The 25,883-nt window shown below is 35.6% G+C and overlaps 1 protein-coding gene across 2 annotated transcripts in view; it reads left to right on the top strand.

Annotated features, from left to right (window-relative positions):
- Positions 1–25,359, top strand: part of LOC143254288 (uncharacterized) — a 79,867-nt gene extending 54,508 nt beyond the window's left edge. For both annotated transcript variants that reach the window (XM_076509220.1, XM_076509219.1), the window contains exon 2: positions 23,990–25,359. In XM_076509220.1, the coding sequence (XP_076365335.1) occupies positions 23,996–25,234 (1,239 nt within the window). In that variant the 5' untranslated portion in view covers positions 23,990–23,995 and the 3' untranslated portion in view covers positions 25,235–25,359. The remainder of the gene's footprint in view (positions 1–23,989) is intronic.
- The last annotated feature ends 524 nt before the right edge of the window (positions 25,360–25,883 follow it).

The following is a 25,883-nucleotide window of genomic DNA, read 5'->3' as shown; positions in this document are numbered from 1 at the left end:
ATACGTTTTTGTATCTCACATGAAGCTATTAGAGGGCTAGCCGTCCATAATTTAGCAGTGATAGACTCAAGGAAAGTTAGATAGTCAACCTCTCCCACGCCTACCTCTTGGCCTACTCTTTTACCAAGGAATAGTGGGATTGACCGTGCGTTATAACACCTCCACAGCTGAACGAACGAGCATGTTCGATGATGGGGATTCGAACCAATGACCTGCTGATGCCAGTCGAGCGTTATAATCACTAGATCAGGCTTCCTCCTGCATGCGAATGGTTTGTGTCATAGCATAGGATGTGGTCCGATTCAGAACCTCCTCTTTATACAGTCTGAATCAACTAATTCATCTGAATGGTTTCAGGAGGTATCTAGGGTCTTCTGGATTGTAAGTAAGGTTTACCGAGAATGAGTTATATATTTATAGGTATCTTTTTATCGTGTGTTCTTCATATTCCAGTATTTTCGTATTATTTCATTTCAATGTATAATCTTCTTTACGACTATAACTATATAATATCCCTTACCCACGAGACTTTCCTCGTTAAATCAAAACTTTGCTTCAACTTGCTAAAAGGATTAGGGCGAAAGCAGCAACTGATGACGCACAAGTAAATGTAATCTTGCATCTTCTCTGTGAGCCTTCTAAACTCAGTCAATTTTAAATAAATTCAACATAATAAAATTTATAACAGAATTACCTTGCAATGTATCAATATATTGGTACGATTATATAAAGCCTTCCAGTGACTCAGTGACAAATATTAAGGCTTATGATGTTAAAAATCGAGTTTCGATACCCGTGGTGGGCATAGCACAGACAGCTCATCGTGTAACTTTGTGCTTAACAATAAAAGCAAGCAAACAAACAAACAACTGTGCAACATCTGTCTCTAACGTATCTCAATAATACTGACGCAACTTTATAATGACATAGCAGCATTTGATTTCTTCACTTCGAGGCCCGGCATGGCCAGGTGGTTATGACATTCGACTCGTAATCTGAGAGTCGCGGGTTCAAATCCCGCTCGCATCAAACATGTTCACCCTTTCAGCCGTAAGGGACGTTATAATGTGACGGTCAATCCCATTATTCGTTAGTAAAAGAGTAACCCAAGAGTTATTTGGCGGTAGGTGGTGATGACTAGCTGACTTTCCTCTAGTCTTATACTGCTAAATTAGGGATAGTATGTGCAAATAGCCCTCGTGTAGCTTTGCGCGAGATTCAAAACCTTTACTCTCTGCGATGAGGAACATGGACATGGGCGTGATATTTTCACAGTTCTCTTGAATCACCTTTTAAATCAAATACTTCCGGAAACTAATTGAAAGTTTGTTTGTTAGACTAAAACAAAAAAAGGCCGAAAGGATTTTGTTGGTGTAAAATCCAAATCATCAATTATACGTATTTTGATTTACAGTTGCGGAAAACATTTTTGCAGAGTGTCGCTGGAGAGTAAAATCAATAAAACTCATTTCCTTGAACAAAGTTCAAAAATCAACTTAATCAATCGAGCGTGTAAAAGCGTGAAACTTTATCCATTACTGCAGCGTGTCTCAGAGGAGTGTAACTGTTTTAACGAATCACCTTTAGGCTTATCACTTACTTATTCTTTGTTAGAGAAATACACATCAACATCAAACACGAACGAGGATAACTCGCTTTTAGAGAATTTGGAGCCTGCCATTAAGTTTTTCTTGTCTGAGTGTGTTTGTATTAGAACATTATATACCAAGTTGGTGAAATGCCTGTAATCTCGTTCGACAATTCCTTACTGGCTTTGGTTACATTCTATTTCGCTGTCTTATAGTTGGATTTTCTCATCAAGTTTAAGATACACATCTATTTTTTTTTTTTTTGAAAATCAGATTTATACACCATGTTACAAATTACGCACCTGCTATTAGAAAAATAATATATACACACACATACAAACATGTATTATTTACAAACGATTTTTTTTTATCGATGTCATCCATGTCACTGTTGGCAGTTGCAACATTCAATTGGTACTCCATAATCATCTAGAAAGTTTTCTCGCTACTAGCAGAACCAGCACCACGTAGTTTCTAAGAGCATTAATTTACCTACAGGTTTAAGAAGTATACAGTTTACAGTTTTGGATTCTGTAGACAGTTCATATCTTAGAAAAATGTTTTATATGTCAGAAACACATCAAGGAAATAACCGAGTTCTAAAGTCAAATAAATACATCAAAACTAGACCAACGATGCCAGAAGTTAAAAACAACAATAAGAAAAAGACGATACGTATTTGTCACAAGAAGCAGGAAAAACATAAATGTGCCGGAAAACAAACAAAACACAGACCAACACACATACATAAAATCTGCCATTAACTGATGGTCAGTCAAACAAGCATGACTCAAGCCTGAATTGTGATTAATTAGTAAACATTTGTGTTTTGAAAATTTGTTTTTAGCTCATTGTCCATTTACTTTTTCCCATATAAAATTATCCAAAATGACATATCGTCGTCTCAATCGTGTGTTCTTCTTTACGGTTGGATATTTTCAAGACAATAATTACAAATTTTTGAGTAAATAAAAATATTGAAGTCTTAAGTCAGACCGGAAGTATATTATTTGAGTTGATCGTACTTTAAACACAGAGCATCAATAGTTATTTTATATTAAGTCCATTTGGAGCTTGTAATAAGATTAGTTTTTAAGCACATAATCTTCTTTATATATATATCAAACACAGATACTCCAGCCATGTCATTTTGTTACATCGCTATACACAACAACCACGACTTCTGTTTTTATCAATAACTGGAAGAGTAAATTGCAGTCTTTGATAAAAATCACTGATCATGAAATTTCGTGAACTCCTTTAGTTCAGTTTGACTTCAGTGGGAAATATATAGAGTGCATAATGCTTTTCCTGCCATATTTAGTTTCCACCATGTGCAGATGAGTAGGGTGGATTTGAAATATACTGGTCACATAAACTCATTTTTCTAAAAGTTCTTGAAAGTGCAATTACATAAGAATTGTGTATTTCTTTAACTGTATAGCTAACATTTAAATAGAGTGAGAGGTTGTAGTTTTAGATTTAAATGACTTATAAATTACAAAGCTAGATTTCTGAGCAATAATTTAGAAGTCTATTTATAAAAATAGATAATTGGTAACGTAGTGAGATGCATGTAAAGGAGTTTGCAGAATAAACAATGGAGATGATTTTAATTCAAGTTCTTATATATGCTGTGCACTTCTTAATATAATACCACACTAGAATAAAATCTTACATTTATGGTCTATGGAAGTAGTCTGATACAAAATAACTATTTTTATTAGCCTGTTATAGCTAGATTTACTCTAGAAATGTAAAGGAGATCATATTAATTTCCAGACCTGTATTTGCCAATATACAGAGGTGCTATGCATTTCGGTGATGGGTTTCATATATGTATTTTTGAAAAGGATGGTAAACAAAGTCAGCAGCTGAAACATTATCACAGAAGAAAGGCAGCAGAAGGGAAAGCCTTCTTACAATATGTTTGTTATTTACTGTTTTATTCTAGGTACAATATAATCTGTTAAAGGAGAACGTGTGAATCACTGTAGTTATCTTCATCAAAGTTGGAAAATATGACAGAATGTAGCCCGAGTGCTAAATGTTTGACCTAAGGTTTTTAAGTAGTTTTATTTTCAAGAAATGTATAAACCATACTTATAAGAAACGATCTTTTTTTTTCAACATTTTCCACTTGAAAAATGGACACTTAAGAAAACCTGGCCCATACATGCAACAGAGAGTAAGTGAAACATCGACCAGACGATAAACCAAGCATACAAAAGAGAGTAAGTGAAACATCGACCAGACGATAAACAAAGCATACAAAAGAGAGTAAGTGAAACATCGACCAGACGATAAACCAAGCATTCAACAGAAAGTAATTAAAACATCGACCAGACGATAAACCAAGCAAGCAAAAGAGTGTAAGTGAAACATCCACCAGACGATAAACCAAGCATACAAAAGAGAGTAAGTGAAACATCGACCAGACGATAGACCAAGCATGCAACAGAAAGTAAGTGAAACATCGACCAGACGATAAACAAAGCATGCAACAGAAAGTAAGTGAAACATCCACCAGACGATAAAACAAGCATGCAACAAAGAGTGAGTGAAACATCCACCAGACGATAAAACAAGCATGCAACAAAGAATAAGTAAAACATCCACCAGACGATAAAACAAGCATGCAACAAAGAGTGAGTGAAACATCCACCAGATGGTAAAACAAGCATGCAACAAAGAGTAAGTGAAACCATCCACCAGACGGTAAAACAAGCATGCAACAAAGAGTAAATCAAACATTTACCAAAAAGTAGGCCCGGCATGGCCAAGCGCGTAAGGCGTGCGACTCGTAATCCGAGGGTCGCGGGTCCGCGCCCGCGTCGCGCTAAACATGCTCACCCTCCCAGCCGTGGGGGCGTATAAAGTGACGGTCAATCCCACTATTCGTTGGTAAAAGAGTAGCCCAAGAGTTGGCGGTGGGTGGTGATGACTAGCTGCCTTCCCTCTAGTCTTACACTGCAAAATTAGGGACGGCTAGCACGGATAGCCCTCGAGTAGCTTTGTGCGAAATTCCAAAACAAACAAACAAACAAACCAAAAAGTAATTCAACAGATGCCAACTCAAACGAATCAATATATATATACATATACATACATCAATATAAACCCAAAATCTAAAGCAACGTAGACAGAAGAGTGAACCAAACATACATCACAGTCGGTTTTTATTTATTTTTTAAGTAACGCATTTTACGTGAATGACAACGCGTGGTACTTCAAACATAAAGCAGTGAGTAAAATAAACATACCACAAAGGGTGAACTATATATATTTAATTATTAAAGATACACTTGACGATAAATAAAAACACATACGTGAAAGTAAACCAAACATATAATAAATGTTCACTGAATAATAAACTAAATCTAGAATGTTTACCAACAACAACTACAATTTATATAAAACAAAATCCAGAGGATAAACTCAACTGAAAAGTGGTGTGTCTGCGGAATCACAAGGCCAGAAACCGGGTTTCGATACCTGTGCTGGGCAGAGCATAGACACTCCATTGCGTAGCTTTGCGCTTAGTTTCAAATAAACTCCAAAACTTCTTAATATTTATTCATTAGTTTGTGTATAAGATCCATATTAAAGTAATAATTTAGAGACAACCAATAATTAAATAAAACATTTAGATACAGCCATTATAGATATAGAAATGAATATCTGTCCGTAAAATGTTAACACATACACATTAAAACTGCAACAAGTAAATGGTAAGATAATGTGAAATAAGAGATAAAAAGTTATTATATAGATTATAACGTGAAACACGACAGACATAATAACGTTTGTTTTTTTCCGATCAAAAGTTAACATTAAGATTATAGTGTAAAAACATACAATAAAATGTTAACAAACACATATTATAATTAACGTCAAACATGTTAGACACATTAAATTAAAGCGAGCAAGAAAAGTCAAACTTTTAGCAATTAACGGTTCTATGAAACAAAAATTTCTTAAGTAATTACGATAAAAATTTTCAGTTTTAAATAACGGTAATTACAGCCACCAAATTACTCTAATCTGCCTGAAGTGAAGCATACAAAAAGACTACTGGAAAAACAAAGCAAATCTTTCTACATTAAATTCTTTTCAAAATGTCAAAATTCCACGAGTTTTAAAAACTACATTATTGCTAACCCTAAAAGTATTACAACGAATCTATTGATTAGACCAGAAAAAAACACACACACCAACAAAACAATTCATTATTTTATCTCAAACTAGAAACGTAATTAAACTAACATTTCAGACGTTAGATGGTAACGAATCCTGTGATTCTTTTTTAAACTATACGACTGTGACAAGAACTAATGTTCTATTATTTCTTTAAGTCCTCAACCTTCGCACAATGTCTCTTTAACAATTGGGAAGTTTTAAAGTTGAAATAGGAATAAAAACGACTTAAATGAGTTTTCATCATGGAAAGTGATTTAGCTCTTAGTTAATAATCAATAAAATCGTTAGAGTTCAGAGAACTCATAATTCCATTTATTTTATAACGCTAAACACTTTTTGAAAATTGCGACAGGCAGAACACATATAGTCCATTGGGTAATTTATACTTAACAATACACAAACCATTTTTGATACTAAAAGAACATTTAACCGACTAAACTGACGTGTTATTGACAATATAGTGACTTGAAATTTTATCACGAACCACGCTAGTGGTTCATAATAGGGATCGCGAAGAATTACACAAAACCTTAATAGCAACGTTCGGCCAAAAGGAACCTTATTTAAACTGTAAAGATTCAGTTCAAAGAACACTTTAACTTAAAAAACTTTACTACTCATTGTTAATGCTGTATACATATAAAAATGCACACACACAAAGAAAGCATGCATGTTAGACTTACAAGAGAAAATCGTTCAAAACGGACCATTTGTAATCCTTCAAAAACGGCTTGATATACTGTATCCAAACCTTTTGTAGAAAGTTAAATAAAGTAGTGCGATTTGTTTCTTCTACATTTTGTATAAGCCAAGAAACATCATCATTCTAGTGTGAACGATGTTATACTCCCTGAAGTTAGCTTTCTTATAAATATTTGATGATTTAAAAAGCTTAAGTACAGGGTGAAATAGGAATTACCAGACGATAACTTATTGACATTAGTTGACTGTCAATACTTAATGCTTTGTACACTATATAATCGATGTCTTTAGGGAGTCAACCCCTATATCGTGAAGTGAAAGAGTAAGAAAAACTCCTTACACATAATATTAAATTTTATTACACACATTCGTAGAATAATTACTTTAAAATACATGAAGTTTTATTTAAAGCAATGATATTCACGCATACGTTTCATTTGAAAAGGCTACTTTTCTACTGATATATAGTGAAGTTAGTTACATTAAAACTATAATTGCTCACCATATTCTCAAACAAATCTTCATAGCACTCTACAGCTATAGTTTATTATTTTACATCTCCAACAAATGCGATCAAATATTTAATAGCTACAGTAAATCATCATGAACCATATCAGTAGCTACTAACTATGTTTATTATCATTACAATGTACAAAGTTAGATACCATATCAAGTAATCATTTGTCCATAGTTCAGCATATAAAAGCCAGCAAACAACATAAATAAAAAACAGTAATCGTAACAAGTAAGTAAACTAGGCTGGAGATACTGTAGACATTATTTACCCAAACTATAAATCTCTATTTTGACTCCAACAAATTTAATTCTAGGGACTTGTAGTTTCAGTAAATAATGTGTATAGTATCTCCAGCCTTGTCCGCTTAAATTGTTTTACGACCCCTATTTGCAGATACATTACCAGCTTTTAACTGTCTTTTAAATACATTAAACTCTTGATCCTTCTGTTCTATTTGTTCAAACATATGTTTATTAAAACCAACAACAGTGACATATAATTTCCACTACAAAACAAAAGTATGAACTACAACTGACTCCATAACTTTAGTTTGTTGTTGTTTTGAATTAAGTGCAAAGCTACACAATGGGCAATCTGTGCTCTGCCCACCATGGGTATCGAAACCCGGTTTTTAGCATTGTAAGTCCGCAGACATACCGCTGAGCCACTGGGGGGCTGACTTTAATTTACTTACGGTTAACACTGACTAGTCTAGTGAAACGAATTATTAATTATTTTGACAATGAAGTTCGAAAACAGACTTCACTTTACAGATAATAATAAAAAGTAACACACACACACATTATTAAAATCTAGATCGTAAAGATCATTTTTGTTTAAAATTTATTTCTACGCTGACCAAATCCCTCCACTATGCACTACAAATTCTGAGAAATATTACTGAACAAATTTAAAGTCTTATGACATTATGATTACGTCTAGTAGTTTCATTGTTATTATTATTTTATCAGCACCTCCATCAGCTCTTAATGTAATATATATTTCTATCGAAAACAATAATTTTCTTCCGATTTTATTGTACAAATACGACTGATTCAAAAGAAAAAATAATAATTTTGTGACTCAGTTTCAAATGTGCCTGTTTTTTTTTGTCTTGATATCATTCTATTAATATATTAATGTTTAATGGACAGCTGTAGACGTAGAAAATATTACTGCACATAGACACATATACACAGAAAGATTGGTTTGCTGGGCGTGCTATGCCTTTATAACTACTTGATAACTTCACCAGCTCTATGTTTGATAAAGCTAAAAGTTGTATGATTAGTAGAAACGCGTGTGTGTTTTCTTATAGCAAAGCCACATCAGGCTATCTGTCGAGTCCACCGAGGAGAATCGAACCCCTGATTTTAGCGTTGTAAGTCCGTAGACTTACTGCTGTACTAGCGGGGAACAATTAGTAGAAGCCAGCCATCAGAAGTTTATCTGTATATGCACATAATTATATCATTTTCTTATCTGAAATTTTATAACACTGACATATGGGCTTATTATTGTGGAAACCGAGACAAAAATTAAACAATATTCGTTATTTATAATGTACCCTAGTAAAAATAGTATTTTGAAAGGTGTTATTCAAAAATGAAACCACAATGCCCAACTAAATAATATGCAGTTTACTATGCTTGATAATGTTAATATTAGTCTATAATGTAGGGTTAAAACTAAAATGTAGGCTTATGAGCCTTAGTCTCTCGTTTGATCTAGTCCATTAGTTTCCAGCCGGTGAGGGCCAATATGGTCAGGTGGTTAGGGAGCTCGACTCGCAATTGGAGGGTCGCAGATTTGTATCCCCGTTCCAAACATGTTCGCCTCTTTCAGCCGTTGGGGAGTTATAATATTATGGTATATCCCACTATTCGCTGATAAAAGAATAACCCAAGAGTTGGCGGTGAGTGGTGATGACTAGCTGCCTTCCCTCTAGTTTTTCACTGCTAAATTAGGGACGACTAGCGCAGATAGCCCTCATGTAGCTTTGCACGAAATTCAAACAAACACACAATCCCTAGGGGTGTCGCGAGAAAAATTTTGATAATGGTATCTTTTCACTTTCTCGGTTCTTCAGTTCTTACCAATATTTTAATTACTTTCTGATTTATTAAAATATTTACGAAAGGAAATAGCTTGATGCAGAAATAGATCTAAGACTATCTCTCTCTTCTGTTAAGTCAAATTTTCAAAGTATTGTATTCTTCAGGACTGGTTCCATTTTCAATCTTTTTTATTGTTTTAAAAATTATATGTATTTCAATTCTAACAGTAAACTTGTATGTTTTTTCTTATAACAAAGCCACATTCGGGCTACTTGCTGTGTCTACCGAGGGAATCGAGCCTTCTGATTTTAACGTTGTAAATGCATAGACTTACTGCTGACCCAGCGGGAGACAACTGTAAACTTATGACAATATCAGAGATTTAGATTATACTGTAACCGTGTCACATACTTTTTCACTAAATTCATCACGTTAACAAGTTATTTTATTTCACAAAATGTGTTGCTGCTTAAAAGGGGGTTCGTTGCGAAAACTATTATTAGTACCATTGAAGGCGTTTGCGAAGAGAAAAGGGCTGGAAACTACTGATCTAATAAGCACACGTCTATTAAGCTATCAAATGTCGTTTCTCTAAGGCCTGATTTCGTACTAACATCAAGAACTTTTTTTTTCTCTAGGCCTATCGTAAATAGGGTAAACCAGCCATGTTAATCCGTTTACAATTATGTTTCTTAATTTGTATAAAATTTTATATTCAATGCTTATAAAAACTACATCAGAAATTGGTATAATGGATATGCCATTTTTAAATATACTCACTTTGTGTTTAAAAGAAATCTCATTTGATAGAAGTCTTTATTAATGTAACTAGGACTAGTTTAGGTCGTGTAGAATCACACATGGATTGTTGTAAAAGTTAAAATAAGTTTCTTACCTTTTAATTTTATTTGCGAGCTGTCAGCCCTCTTTCTGGAGGTTTCATCATGCAGTAATGTACCAAGCAATATTAGTAAGAGGACAGAAAGTATTTTAACGCAGATAACAGCCCATATATAATTCTACGTATTAATTTATCTATGTTATGAGTCTTAATGAACAACTATCTTTCAATTTTCGTCTGTTGGAAATTCCAACAGCGGCATAATATTAGCATTACTACGCCACCTTAGGTTTTAATTAGTAAATTATTACTAAAATGTTGTTTAATATTGTGTATTATTATTAAAGATAAAATGTTTATTAAGAATGAAGGAACAAACAGCCTTTTGGTTACTTATACACAAAATAAGAAATATACACGTATTTAGTATTATGAAGATTTTATAAAAATAATTAAAATTTTTTCACGAGGTGATGCGTACTGTAATATCTTTTAATCTAACTCGTTTTTGTGATGCTGTAAAATAGTCATACTGTAGTTGAATTGTTGTTATTAATGTATTTATATACTCCTAAAATTCTATCTTCGTATTAACGAAAATTTTTAGATTTAATATCTAATGAATGAAAAATTGTTAAAAAAGTAAAAAAAATTCTTGTTTTTTTAAATGATAAATTAGATTCAATATTTTATTAGGACTAATAATACTGAACAAACATAATAATATAAGAAAAATCACAAATGACAGACATAGAAGTTTCATACATTTAAGAAAAATAACCGACTGAAATGAATTAAAAACAACGATAAAAACTTTAAAAGGGATTGGGAAATAACAATAACTGAATTAATGAAAATAAAATAGAATAGAGAGAAATATATAGTGTTTTTAGATAAAAGAAGTATTCTAAATTATCTTTAAATTAACATGAAAACAAAATCACTGTTTTAGTATCAGTAAGAACTTTAGTTGTGTTCCAAAATTTAACAGAATGTTCTCGTAAAGAAAATACTTCAATGATAATAATGTTGTAAGGATAAAAAGAACGTTGGGAAGACCTGGATCTTGTCACGTCATAATGGTAAATAATCATATCAGAAGAATAACAAACCACTTCGAATGCTTAATAAAGAGGCTTCAAGAACGGGAAGACTTATAGCACTTGTTCAATACAAAGTTTAGTTCTCATAAAAAAAAAGGAAAATGAATAATTTCGTCACGATTTAACTGCAATATCTATAAATTAAATTAACAGCATAATTTAATTAAATGTAAAATGTATTAGGTGATTAAAAACGTTGATGCCTGAAAAGGAAGGTTAATAATTCACGCAGTAAAACAAAGAAGCACACAAAAAAAAAGTTCGTTAGGATTAGCTGACAAAGATCACAACCATGAAAAGCTGTTGAAGTCTTCAAGAAGTTTAAGTCATGTACGTATTGTGTTTCGAAATGAAATAAAACTTCAGCTATAAAAATGGTTCTGAATCCGTACAGAGCTTAACATTCAAGCTAGTTTTTCATGGTTGAGTGTGATAAAAAAAAAAAGAAGGAAAGGGAAAGCAACAGTCTTTTCTCATTCCTTGTCATTCGGTAATCTTGTAATTTTTCTGTTGAAGCTGCACGAATAGACACTAATAAAATTATTCGGACCTCGATCTTGGAAGTTTATAAGTATTGTCAAATAGAACAGTAAAACTAATGAAAGGATTGGAGTTTGTGAATCGATATGTGTAAATCAATAACTAAGATTAGGTTTTCTGAGACTACGATATGGTGCTACTGTGATTTTGTTTGTTAAGCACAAAGCTATAAATGAGCTATCTTGTGCTGCGCCCACCATGGGTATCAAAACCTGGTTTTTAGCCCAATGAAACAAATGTTGGAAATTCGCCCTATCTTAATCTTATTACGGATTATTGCTGTGAGTTTGAATGGTATGAAAGATTATTTTTCAAAGATTATAACGCTACAAAAGTGAATTTTTTATGTGTATCTTAGATTAACACTTAAGTAAAAATAATGATGTGATAAAGTAAGTTATATAACATAAAATATTCGATGGACGATTGGAGTCAATTAAACGGTTAAACATCATTATATAAGGAGGATAATTGATATTATAGTATATAAAATATATGAAAAAAAAACACAGTTGATCTATTTGTTGGCACAGAATGTATGACAAACAAAAAATTAATAAAAATAAGTATTATCCTGTTGTATTTCAAATACATTTAGTGAGGTCATTGGCGATGATTTTGGTTTCGGTAACTGTTAGTCACTCCTTCTGTCCTTTGACAGATTTTATTTGGAGATTTTTAGATGGATTTATTTCTTTAAGGGGAGTCTCTAACCCTTTTTTTTTGGTAGATCGAAACATCATTCTTCTGAAAGAACACAGTGATACGCTGTTATATTGAAATCGATAACTACTGTCTAGATACCCAACAACAAAGAAAACGTGCATTGTGGCATTATTAAACTTGCAAAATACTTCTGGATCAAATAAGTAAAATGTTTATGATATCACTTTCAAAACACCTTTCCTTTTACTACCACGAATAAAACGTTAAAGGCCATTACTAAGCCTTAAATCAAGTGACAGATCCAGCCAACAAAACTGCCACTTCTATTAGGACTATTGATTACGTCAGCCTAAAGCTTTTCACCAGCTCAATGTTTTTAAAATATGGGTGAGAGAGTAATAAGATATTCAAATCATTCTTCCTCTCGATTTAAAAAAATCTTACATAAAAATCACAGTTTGTTGGTTGTTTTTTTTTTTATAAAAGCAAATTACACAATGAACTATCTTTTCCGTGCCCACCACGAATGTTGAAACCAGGTATTTAGTTGTGTGAGCTCCTAATACTCAATAATGACCCATTGGATGATATAAAGATTGAGATACATCTGATCTAATTAACTCTCAACGTTATTTGTCATGTTAATAAGTTTTCTTTGCGTAATCTATTGAGCAGCTTTAAAGACAAATTACGTTCGATTGGCGTTTTGGATAGACAGATCTGACATATTAGAATACACGTTAAAACATTCTAATACGTCTAGTGTAGAAATATATTTTAATTTGCTAACTTCATTTTTGCCACAACTAAATGTTCTTAGATAATTGATGTAAAAAAAAAAATCATATTTGTCTTTGACTTCAAATTGACTCAGGTTCACTCAAATTTTTACGATGCCATAAAATCTTAATAATTTGATTAATTTTATCTCATCACTCCAAAAAAAAAGCAAAATGTCCCTTCGTTTCTTACTCGAAGTATTTGTGTTTTTACTTATGGTAAAGCCATATTGGGCTATCTGCTAAATCCACTGAGGGGAATCGAACCCTGATTTTAGCCTTGCAAATCCTGGACTGTATAGAAGCATTTACCGACGAGAATTAGGTTTATGTAACTGGTTTAAAAAAGGGCAGGGTGGATAGGTGAAAGGGGAACTTAGTGGTCATGTAATTTGCGATGCTCCTGCCATCTATCAGGAGTAATTATAATCACATTTTTTTTCAAATATTTCATTCATCTTTTGCAAATGATGAAGCATTTGTTTGTTTTCAGTTTCGCGCAAAGCTACTCAAGGGCTATCTGCACTAGCCGTCCTTAATTTAGTAGTGTAAGACTAGATAGAAGGTAGCTAGTTATCACCACCCACCGCCAACTCTTGGGCTACTCTTTTACCAACGAATAGTGGAATTGATCGTGACATTAAAACGCCCCCACGGCTGAAAGGGCGAGCATGTTTGGTGTAACGTGAATTCGAACCCGCGACCCTCACATTACGAGTCGGACGTCTTAACCTCCTTGGCCATGCCGGGCCTAATGATGAAGGATGTAAATTTTTGGCATTTCTTCAGTGTGTCTTGTGACATACTTTGTACGATTAATAACTTATAGAAGTAAGAAAGACAAACTTACTGATCGTCACGTGACGTCTTGCAGTGCCGTCATCACAAACAGAATATATAAACTGGTAATGTGTACTGTATAATGAATCTTCCAGTAAAACACAACATCATTCAAGAAACTTGAATGAATAGATGTAGCTCACGTGATGTGTTGCTTCAAACATTATACTATCATTCTTCATTTGCATTATTAGATCAGAATTCATTACTAGATGAATAGTTACAAACATTTATTTTGAACATAACAATAACTGAAAATGTCTAAACCAAAGTTCAAAGGAAAATAGAAAAAAACGAGAGGGAATCATCAATAGCCGCGGCACTTGAAATTCTTTCAGGCAAGATTGAAGAAAATTAATTCATGATATCATCTTCTTTCCCCCATTTTTATCAGCTGTATATTTTGCGGACCATCAACATCAAGAGCTGGGCGTACATACGCCCGATTTACTTTTATTACTTATAACGATCTCTACAAGGCTGCCCTCAAATTGAAATTCTTTTAGGCCAGATTAAAATATATAAATTTATGAGACGGGTGGTTAAATACACCAATCGAAAGGGTTTAACCTCCCCAGTTCAAGACTGTAATTAGATGTGTAATTGGTCAAGAGATAATGAAGGTATGAGATAAAAGTTTGTACTTGAAAAAAAAAAAAAAGAAGAAAAATAACTCAGAACCATTCTATAAGCCATTATGCCGCGGCTGAAAAATTTCCACGTGGTACCAGTACGGGACAACGATTAAACGCTCTATATGCGTAAAAATATTACGTTCAGATAAATTGGGAAACTAACCTGATTAAAAAATTAAACCATCAATAATCGTCTCATTTTTTTTTGTCATCCAAATGATCATATGTCAACGTTAATGTTTTATGATCTCTCCTTCTTCTAAACCGTATTTTGACTTCTTATGATTGTGAGGTACAGGTACTTCTTTTTTATTCGTGTCGCTGGTACGTCTACCCTCGTTTGTTTGTTTTTTGAATTTCGCGCAAAGCTACTCGAGGGCTATCTGCACTAGCTGTCCCTAATTTAACAATGTAAGACCAGAGGTAAGGCAGCTAGTCATCACCACCCACCGCCAACTCTTGGGTTACTCTTTTATCAACGAATAGTGGGATTGAGCGTAACATTATAACGCCCCAACGGCTGAAAGGGCGAGCACGTTTGGTGCAACCAGGATTCGAACCCGCGATTCTCAGGTTACGAGTTGAGCACGTGGCCTTGTCGGGCCCACGCCCTCGTTTGTAAAAGATGATGAAGGTATTGGGAAATATGTTGACCAATCTGTGTTTTTGTTAAACTGTCTTCTTTGCTACTGAAATTTTCTGAACGTTCATCTCAAGACAGTTTTTCATAGTATTCAGTATTGTAACCGACACCACTTTATGCAGGGTTGAATAAAAAAAAAAAGGAATACAGTGCCGAAATAGTACATTTGATGTCCACCAGGGGAAGTTTACTTTTATTGTTCAAGATTTCTCAGCTTCTCGGTCATATTTTCGTTCCCGTTTGACATTGGTACGATTTGTTTATTATAAAGGAAGAGCAACACAATAAGGTATTTTACTTTGTTCACCACGGGTACCGAAACCCGAATTTTAACGATGTAACGTAAGGTTGCGAAGTTACCACACAGCTCTTTAGTGGATAAAAGCAAGTAAAACTACACGCAAATTTCAGAAATGTTTAGTCTATGTGTAATTTGTATAGATGGCAGCACCATCTCACACATAAAACTTCGGGACTAGAGACTCAGCAGATAGCCCAATGAGGCTTTGCTATAAGAAAAAAACACACATACACTATAGATACATGAATATTTTCTCTCATGGGAATATTTTTCACACGACTGCTTACGATTAGTTCTCAATAATAAAAACCATACAGTGTTTTTTACTCAATCAAGAAAAACGTTTTTGGTGTATATGTAATAAACATTTTTATATTAAAAAACCTTTACCACCTTTGGTTTATTTTGTTAGTTGTTGTTTTTAAATTAAGCACAAAGCTACAGAATGGGCTATCTGTGCTCTGCCCACCACGGGTATCGAAACACGGATTTTAGTGTTGTAAATCCACAGACATACCGCTGAGCCACTGGGGGAGGCATTTTATTAGAACTAGGCCACACAGTGGGTTATCTAAGCACTGTCCACCACAAGAAATCGAACCTATAATTTAACTGTTGCACTTAAAACATAGAATGTGCAATGTTTATTCTGCAACGAATGTTATATCTGATATTTAATGAAAACAAGGAGCGTGAAATGCTAACATTACAATAACTTACAATAGTATTATATACTTAAACGTATAATAATTGCATGATCTATTGTTACTTGAATGCTTATGATGCTGTTTAAAAAACAATAACTAGTATGATTCTAATGGAGCATCAAAAATGAGAGACGATTATCAAGTGGTCCAATCAGAGATACACAGTAAAATAAACATTTTAAATGTTTGTTTATTTAAATTTCTTACGTTGACCGTGACTTTTAGCTATCATGAAGTAACAAGAATATCAAGTTGAAAGGAAACATTTAACACTTGCACGTGCTACATCTCATTGGTTTCTTCAAGCTAACATTTACAATTCAAATTGTTTGTTTGTTTTGAATTTCGCGCAAAGCTACACGAGGGCTACCTGCGCTAGCCGTCCCTAATTTAGCAGTGTAACACTAGAGGGAATGCAGCTAGTCATTAGCACCCACCGCCAACTCTTGGGCTACTCTTTTTACCAACGAATAGTGGGATTGACCGTTTTATTATAACGCCCCCACGGCTGAAATGGCGAGCATGTTTGGTGCGACCGGGATTCGAACCCTCGACCCCCAGGTTACTAGTCGAGCGCCCTAACCCACGTGACCATGCCGGGCTTACAATTCAGAAAAAAAATATTAAAACACCGTTGTCTAAGTAACAATATACAGTTCTTTCAAGAACGTTTTACCTTGTAGGCTCAGGCTTGTAATCATTGTTTACCCCAAGTTCCTGGACCGCTGGTGGCTCAGCAGTAGGTCTGATGGTTTATAACGCTATTTTTAAAAATCGTGTTTTAATTTTGTGGGGGGCAGAACACAGCTAACCACGTACTGAAGGGAAAAAAAATAAGTACATAGACATTAACGTTTGGAATCACGTACTCACGTATCCGTATATTGTAACCAATGAGGAAGATAACTCCTAAAAATATAAACTCTGGAACTTGACATCACTTCCGGCTAAGAGTAAGTATGTGTATGACCATGATGAATAATTTGTTTGTGTTTTTTTTTTTATTTTGCGCAAAGCCACACAAAGGTTATCTCTTTCCAGAAATCACGTTTTTTCGAACTGACAGCCAGTATGGAGCTTCACAACAGCATCTACCTCCACCTTGTGGGTTGTTATTCTTGTCTGACCAGTTATTCCAACTTGATCGTCAGTTATTTAGCGTTCACGAATTCCCACAGTGCGTAGTAAGTTTAAGGAACGCGAACCATGAATCTTTGATTCTCAGCCGGCCAAGTCTGGTATGGCCAGGTGGTTAGGGTGTTTGGTAAAGATGCTGTCCATTACAAACGTGGGGTCGTTATAATGTCCCGGTCAAATTCACTAGTTGTTGGTAAAAGAATAGTCCAAGAGTTGGTGGTAAGTGGTGAGGACTAGCTGCTAATTTAAAAGTGGAAGAGCACTGCTAAATTAGGGATGGCTAGCCCAGATAGCTCTCGTGTCGCTTTGCGCGAAATTGAAACCAAATCATAATTGGGGCGCAACGTGGATTTGCTAGTAGTGCTTGAATTAAGGGTGACTAACTAAATGCACAGTTATTTCTGAAACACAGCTCAGTTTAGATGTTAGAAGGATCTCATCATAAGATAGACGAGTGGATAACAAGGATGTTAATGAAATGTATTCTTACATGCTAAACCTTTCGCTAAGTAATAACGAATATAAGAAATAGTATACGTAACCGAAGAATGTAAATGTCGAACCTACATGGACACTGTCCTGAAAGTGCTGTTTACTCTGACCCTCGTGTCGTATCAATATTCATATTTATCAGAAATCTTAAATCGCAGCACAGGAGGGAGGACTGTTTGTTTGTTTTTTGAATTTCGTGCAAAGCTACGCGAGGGCTATCTGCACTAACCGTCCCTAATTCAGCAGTGTAAGACTAGAGGGAAGGCAACTAGCCATCACCACCCACCGCCAACTCTTGGGCTAATCTTTTACCAACAAATAGTGGGATTGAACGTAACATTATAACGCCCCCACGGCTGAAAGGGCGAGCATGTTTGGTACGACGGGGATTCGAACCCGCGACCCTCGAATTACGAGTCGCACGCCTTAACCCACCTAGCCATGCTGGGCCCGGGAGGGGGGAAGCAGTCACACAAACCTGACCCCTCCCCGGTATTCAAAGACCCCCCCCACAGTGGCACAGCATTATGTCTACGGACTTACAACGCTAGAAACCGGGTTTCGACACCTTTGATGGGCAGATCACAGATAGCCCATTGTGTAGCTTTGTACTTATCTTCGCAACAAACAAACAAACTAACTTTAAAGACCTAAACCCCGATAAGAAATGTAATGGAAGTGGACACGTTTTGCTCCCTACTTAAACGAAACTGATACTTGCAGCTGATATCAATGTAAACTGCAAGTCTTCAAATTTATTCTAATGTTCATTTCATTTTTCCACCAACTACACTCATAACTTTGCCCCACTTATCTCAAAGCGCCACTACTACGAAAAACAATACCGCAGCCGGCAAATTATTAGCGGAATTTTTTGTTGTTGTTAGAATTCTTCTTGAACTCATTTCCTAACGATGAGGTTATAAGCTGTGCGGCACCGTTTTTTTTTATTATTTTATTTTGTTTTTTTCAAGGCCCTTGAAACGAGTTTATCTTCAAGGTTGATTCTTTGTCGATGACACTGTCTGCCTACATGGCTCGTCAGGTGAACGCACTTTATTTCTGGAGATACGATCAGCACTTACGTAGACGTTAAATACGAAGAGTCGTAAATAACTTCCCCATGGTACCAGCGAAGAAACTTGAATCATTGTTTTTAACTCATGCTGACACAGATGTTATTTAAATTTAAAAAAATGCAAATATTTATGGTATTGAACTGTTAAACCAATTCATTCTAATTATTGTAAGTTATTGTTTAATGACATTGACTAGTCCTCACCAGGTCGGTATGTAAATTTAATAGGGTTGTTTATCTCATCCTAGCAGTCGATACGATATGTATTTATATACAGAAGTTTTACCAACAGTTTGTTACAAAGTTCCACAATCTAGTCTGTTATTTATTATCTATATTACTAACATTGACCCCCACCTATTACAACGGTAAGTCTACAGATTAACAACACTAAAATTAGGGGTTCGATTCCCCTCCGTGGGCTCAGCTGATAGCTCAATGTGACTTTGCTATAAGAAAACACACACATACTAACATTGTCTTATTTGAGTACTTTAGACCTTACAATGTTCTTTTTTTAATTTTTAGGTTAAGTAAACCAAATGGCAGCTGGTACGGGAAGTAAAATACAAAAGCTAACATTCATTTATTTTACTTGTAATGTTTTTGATAAAATAAATTATGAAAACACGTAGAACTAATTTATTGAATCATTAATTTTCAGCAAAAATAATGTTTTGTCAATTATTATTTTGTTTGTACAGAAGACTTATAATGTTTTCTGAAAGCAGGCCAAAGTTCATTAAGATACATAAATCGTATCGTATTAGACGATCTATCGATACAACGGTAAGATACTCGTGTCGTATTGTCCGTCTTTAGAATTTAGTTATATTTTTCACTGAATCAATTTATAGTTCTTATCAATGCGGATAGGGTGCTTCAGTGAATATTTTAATGGTACTACTACCTTATAAGGATGTGCCTCTTTTGTTATGTTACTTCAGTTTTGTTAGAATTCCTCCTCTTTAGATCAACAGTTAAAAATCAGAAACGGTTGGAAACTCTTATCAGAGTCGTGTTTGCTAAACTTCACGTTCAGGTTGAAGATTCTGGTTTTCTACACGTGAGTTTCTGAGCGTCATCAAATTCTTCTATTTGATTTTACTGTGGTTAAATCAGTGTGGAACTTGCTTGAAATTACACGATAACATCATACAGACACTACATTAGAACTGCTTGGGATCGGTAATGTAGTATATAAACAGACGGACACCCAACGTGGCGCCATCTATATATAATGTTCTTATTCTAAACGTGTGCTTGCCCTCCCCACTTTTGAACTGTGAGACAAAAAGGTTTGTTTGTTTTGAGTTTCGCGCAAAGCTACTCGAGGGCTATCTGTGCTAGCCGTCCCTAATTTAGCAGTGTAAGACTTGAGGGAAGGCCGCTAGTCATCACCACCCACCGCCAACTCTTGAGCTACTCTTTTACCAACGAATAGTGGGATTGACCGTAACATTATAACGCCCCCACGACTGAAAGTTCGAGCATGTTTGGAGCGACCGGGATTCGAACCAGTGCCCCTCGGATTACGAGTCGAACGCCTTAACGCGCTTGGCCATGCCGGGACCGTAAGACAAAAAGGAAAACAGCTCGTCAACAATTCCAACTACTAAATAACTAACTATTAGGCTGTTCTCATCAGAACAAATGGTGGGATTTGACCGTAATTCTTACAATAAACCAACTATCCCATAGTGCTAAGTGGGATTTTTTTTCGTTATAACGGGGCACGAACCACGGATTCTTACATTCGCTACACTGACCACTAGGCTGTGCTCAGTCCTGTATTCATGAGATGGAAACAAGGAATATAACTGTAGTTCAGTAACAGGGAATACCTCACGGTAGTTTTTTTTTTTTTTATAACAATAGTTCCTAAAGGTTCCTGATATGAAATCACGTTCGATACAATAGTCGTTAATTCATATTAATTCGAAGTCTAATTTAAAAAACGTGTTGTGTATGTATTGGGCGATATAAACTTTTCTTTGTTCCTCTCGTGTTCTGTATTAAGTTCGTTGGCCTATAAAATAACGTTTTATGTATTGCTCAAGTATTTTTAGCGAAAAGACATAAACAAGTGATTACCTGCGATAAGTTCACCTCGGGGAATCGAACTCTGGATTTGAGCTTTGCAAACATCATATATTTACCGCTGACCCGGATGTTTTTCTTATGTGTCAAAGAAAAATTTTGCACCTTAAAACGCGAGGCACAAAACCTGAACACGATGCTATTCTTTTTGTGTGCTCTAAGATAGCACCTGGCTTGTCACCGTATTTACTGAGGATAATTCGTAATAATTCTGTATTTAGGTCGACAAGGTCAGAGGACAGTAGTATCAGAATCCTTTTCTTCTAGAAATACTGACGATGTTGTACTGTCAAAGGTTTATAGGGCAAATTCTAGGTAAGAATCAAAGATCGCCCTCTGGAGCGTATATATATATGTATATAAATACACAAAGTGTTTATTTTACCCATTATTCATTTGTACTTTCATCTTACGAATCGGTGCAGTTTTGTGTTCAGAAATATACGTGAGAAGGAGTTAGTACATGAGGAGTTAGAGGCCAGAAAGAAGAAACAATGAAGAACCGATTGTATTTTCTCATGGTATGTTTTTTCGTCTTTAGTAAGGATGTTCACAGAGAAAGAAAATATATATACACGCACATTGGTAGTCATGATATGTTTTTTCGTCTTTAGTAAGGATGTTCACAGAGAAAGAAAATATATATACACGTACATTGGTAGACAGAGACAGATAGATGTGAGTGGGGGAAAAATAAAAAATGTAAAACAGTGTGTATTTTTTTCCCCTTTTTTTGTTTGTATTGGTTTGCTTTGAATTTCGCCCAAAGCTACACGAGGGCTATCTGCACTAGCCGTCCCTAATTTAGCAGTTTAAGACTAGAGAGAAGGCAACTAGTCATTACAACCCACCACCAACTGTTGGGCTACTATATTACCAACGAATAGTGAGATTGATCCTCACATTATAACGTTCCCACGGCTGAAAGGGCGAGTATGTTTGGTGCGACCGGGAATTTGAACTCGCGACCCTCGGATTACGAGTCGAGTTCCTTAATCACCTGGCTATGCCAGGCCTTTTGTTTGTAATTAAGCACAAAACAACACAATGGGCTGTCTGTACTCTGCTAACCACGGGTATCGAAATCCGGTTTCTAGCAGTGCGAGTTCGCAGACATGCCGCCGTGCCACTGGGAAAGGTCTACGGGTATCAGATTTAGAAATAGCAGGGGCTAAAGTTTCCGTCCTTCGTTAAATCATAGTTAGTGAAGCTAGGTGTAAACGATGCTCCCTAATCAGACCCACGAGGGCTCAGCGGTAATTTTGAGAGTGTATAACGCAAAATATCTGGTTTCAATTCCCGCTACGAGCACAGCACAGCTAGCACACTTGTACGGCCTTGTGTACACAAAGAAAAAGGTTTAACTGTAATGTAATATAAAATTATGGATATTATCTGTGCATCAAATCAGTTACTTCGTGGCCCGGCATGGCCAGCTGGGTTAAGACACTCGACTCGTAATCTGAGGGTCGCGGGTTCGAATCCCGGTCGCACCAAACATGCTCGCCCTTTCAGCCTTGGGGGCGTTATAATGTGACGATCAATCCCACTATTCGTTGGTAAAATAGTGGCCCAAGAGTTGGCGATGGGTGGTGATGACTAGATGCTTCCCTCTAGTCTTACACTGCTAAATTAGGGACGGCTAGCGCAGATAGCTCTCGTGTTGCTTTGCGCGAAATTCAAACCATGCCAGTTACTTCGCTCCAAAAACCGATGAAAATTCACTTAATTTATTCATATCTATAAAAGTAGACAAGAAGATAAAAACAGATGATAAAACAAGGAGTTGTGATAAAAAATATGTTTGAAAAACAGAAAGTTGAATGGTATGAAATTACATTATTCAATGTTCATACAATCCATTTCATAAACTTGCACGCTGGGCGTGGTTTAGTAGTTAGTGATACAGCCTACGGATTGGAAGGTCCAAAGTTCGTTCTACGACTCCGCTCAATTCACTCTGCACTTTCATTTAAGAGCGCGTTATAAGAGTAACAGCAAATCTCGTTATTCAGTCAGACAAAAACCATTGTGATGGTAGGTACTGTAACTTAAATGTTTTTTTTTTTTCTGTCCAGTGGTCAAGAATTATCCGTTTAGCCCTTGTGTTACAGAAGGTTCCGTTTAGGTTGAAAATATCACTACATCTGTGCTTACCATGAATTAGAACATTGGCGAGATGTATTTAACATATCGCTATGTAGCTCTGTTTCTCAGTCGTCCTCCTGGAGTACACCGGTGGACTCAACAGATAACCCATTGTGGCTTTGCTCTAAAATACACATGTTTTAAAGCCATATTTACTAAGCTGCATATTGTGAAGCCTAAATGTCATTTAGGAGTTTTAGTTTATACGCTAACCAGTCCGCATTTTTTTTATTGCTTCTTGCAGTTAAGCCTACGTTTAGAATTTATAAAAATTAATCGACAAAATGGAAACGATTTAAAGCACAAGATGGAACTAAATGGGTGTAAAACCTTTTTAAAGTTTAGAGGAATGAGAATAATAAAATTTACTTTTATAAATTTAGCCATGAGCGTATTTTATCAAAGATTGTATAAATCTGGTTTCATTGTAGTTGTTATAATACATGGCCAAGCGTGTTAAGGCGTGCGACTCGTAATCTGAGGGTCGTGGGTTCGCATCCCCTTTGCGCCAAACATGCTCGCCCTCCCAGCCGTGGGGGCGTTATAATGTGACGGTCAATCCCACTATTCGTTGGTTAAAGAGTAGCCCAAGAGTTGGCGGTGGGTGGTGATGACTAGCTGTCTTCCCTCTAGTCTTACACTGCTAAATTAGGGACGTCTAGCACAGACAGCCCTCGAGTAGCTTTGTGCGAAATTAATAAAACTTAGAGGACAGCAACACTAAAATTCAAAATTAAGTCTCCCTGCGGTGGACACAACAAGGACAATCCGTTATTCGGCTTTACGCCAAAACAAAACAAACAACGTACATACATATGTGTGTGTATTTGTGATAAAACAAATTTTTTCTTTGAAGGTACTTATAATTAATTAAAAATTACTTATAACTAATTCATAACTTTTTGTTCATTCAGGACTTGATGATTGTCTTCATATTTCTGGAAATCCCTGCACACGGACAACAATACAGTCCACCGATATTCACTAAGCAGCATATTAGTGTTAACAGAGATATCAGAACGTACCCTATAATTGGAAGCTCTGCCTATAAACCTGATAATCAGATTCCAATCAACACTGACACCACGACTTCTGATCATCCCAGTAAGTTTGTTTCGAAAGAAACTGCCTCTCCTTTGTATTCTTTTACCTCTTTCGAAAACTATAATACCAAAGACGTAGCGCCCTCTACCGGTAATGCAGATAGAGGGTCAACCAGAACTTATGACAAAAAGGAGTCAATAGAGTTATCAGATGGTGCTCAAGATAATGTTCCAAATCAGGAAATTAAGTTCAATCCACAACCAACAACAATTTTGTATAATGATGGTAGACCTACGTCTGTACACAGATCATTCGGTAGACCTACGTCTGTACACAGATCATTCAACAATTTAGCTTTTATACGGGAACCTTCAACAGTATTTCTTTTGCCAATTCCTAGCAATAACTCAGGATCGAAAACGTTTGACCCTGTGCTTTCAGGATATGGTCGATCGTCTTCGACGCAGTCTGAAAATAAATCAGATTACAGTAACCAGAAGCGGCAAATAAAAGTAGTTTTGGATAGAAAAGGCAATAAACTTCCACCTAGGTTTAGAGACGAAAATCTTTCTTCAGGAAAACTTCCAGCATTATCTCCCTATCGGAGAGCTGCGACGCAACTTCCCACTTCCGCCGTCAGGGGTTCGATAAATTTCAATCAAAACGGATTCTCAAGAACTTTCCACAAAGTTGGAAAAGCCTCCTTTTCAGAAATACCTGAGCATTCAACTGACAAAACCAATTTCTTTCCTCTTCCATCAAGATTGGACCAAAGAGGATCTCATGGTTCTACTAAACCAGATTCTAAGATTCAGTCACAAGAAGATGAAAATTACTTTAGACGTGATTTTGCTTCCCAAATTATTGAAATTATGGCACCGGAGTCACGTGATACATTAATAACTCGGGTAAATAATTCAAACCTACAGCCGTTGTCACAGTTGGTAAATCCGAGAGATTCGCCTTCAACGCCACCAGAAAAAGCAGACACTTACCTGAATATTCAGCAGCAAAACTCAGAAAGCATAGAAAGAGAACCAGTGTTTACTTATCGCATAGTTTACCTACCATATGACGTGGTAAATAATCTTCTGAAAAATGCGGGATACAATTGACATAGAAATGAAGAAACACAAAAATGGCGTGAAACCGAACTGCGCGTTTCTAAAATTCTTTAAAAAACACACACTAAAAAACCAGTAACAAAAACATCCCTATGAAAATATCAAATGAAAGTATAGAGTGCTTTTAATTGTAAGTAATTTAGAAAATATTAAAAAGATATTATTACTCATACCACATCTGTGTTGTGGATTTATTTGTTTTAGGTTAACGTTCTCATAGCGGTTTTTTTTTTTTGTTTGTTTGAAGTTAACCACAAAGCTACACAATGAGCTATCTGTGCTTTGTCCACCACGGGTATCGAAACCTGGTTTATAGCGTTGTAACTTTGCAAACACACAGCTGTACCACTAGGGATGGGCTACCGGTGGGACAGTGATGAGTTCACAAATTCAATATTATAAACTCCGAGTTTCGATCTCTCGGGGCTGACATATCGAAGATTCCAGTTTGGCTTCTCTTTAAAATAATTTAAAATAAGTGTAACAATTTGACTTGACGAATAATAAGGTTATCGTATTTTCCTTGCTACTAACAAGTTTGCAATGAGCTAATAAAAATCAGATTGTATTATTTAGAATTATTTTAAACATATCCCCCTACACCGTTGCTTCGCCCGCAGTGAGAAGAGAATATATATAT

This window comes from Tachypleus tridentatus, chromosome 6 (assembly GCF_004210375.1).
Source record: "Tachypleus tridentatus isolate NWPU-2018 chromosome 6, ASM421037v1, whole genome shotgun sequence".
In the NCBI taxonomy this organism is placed as follows: Eukaryota; Metazoa; Arthropoda; class Merostomata; order Xiphosura; family Limulidae; genus Tachypleus; species Tachypleus tridentatus.
The sequence above is the reverse complement of the archived record's forward strand: the minus strand, read 5'-3'. Positions and strand labels throughout refer to the sequence as shown.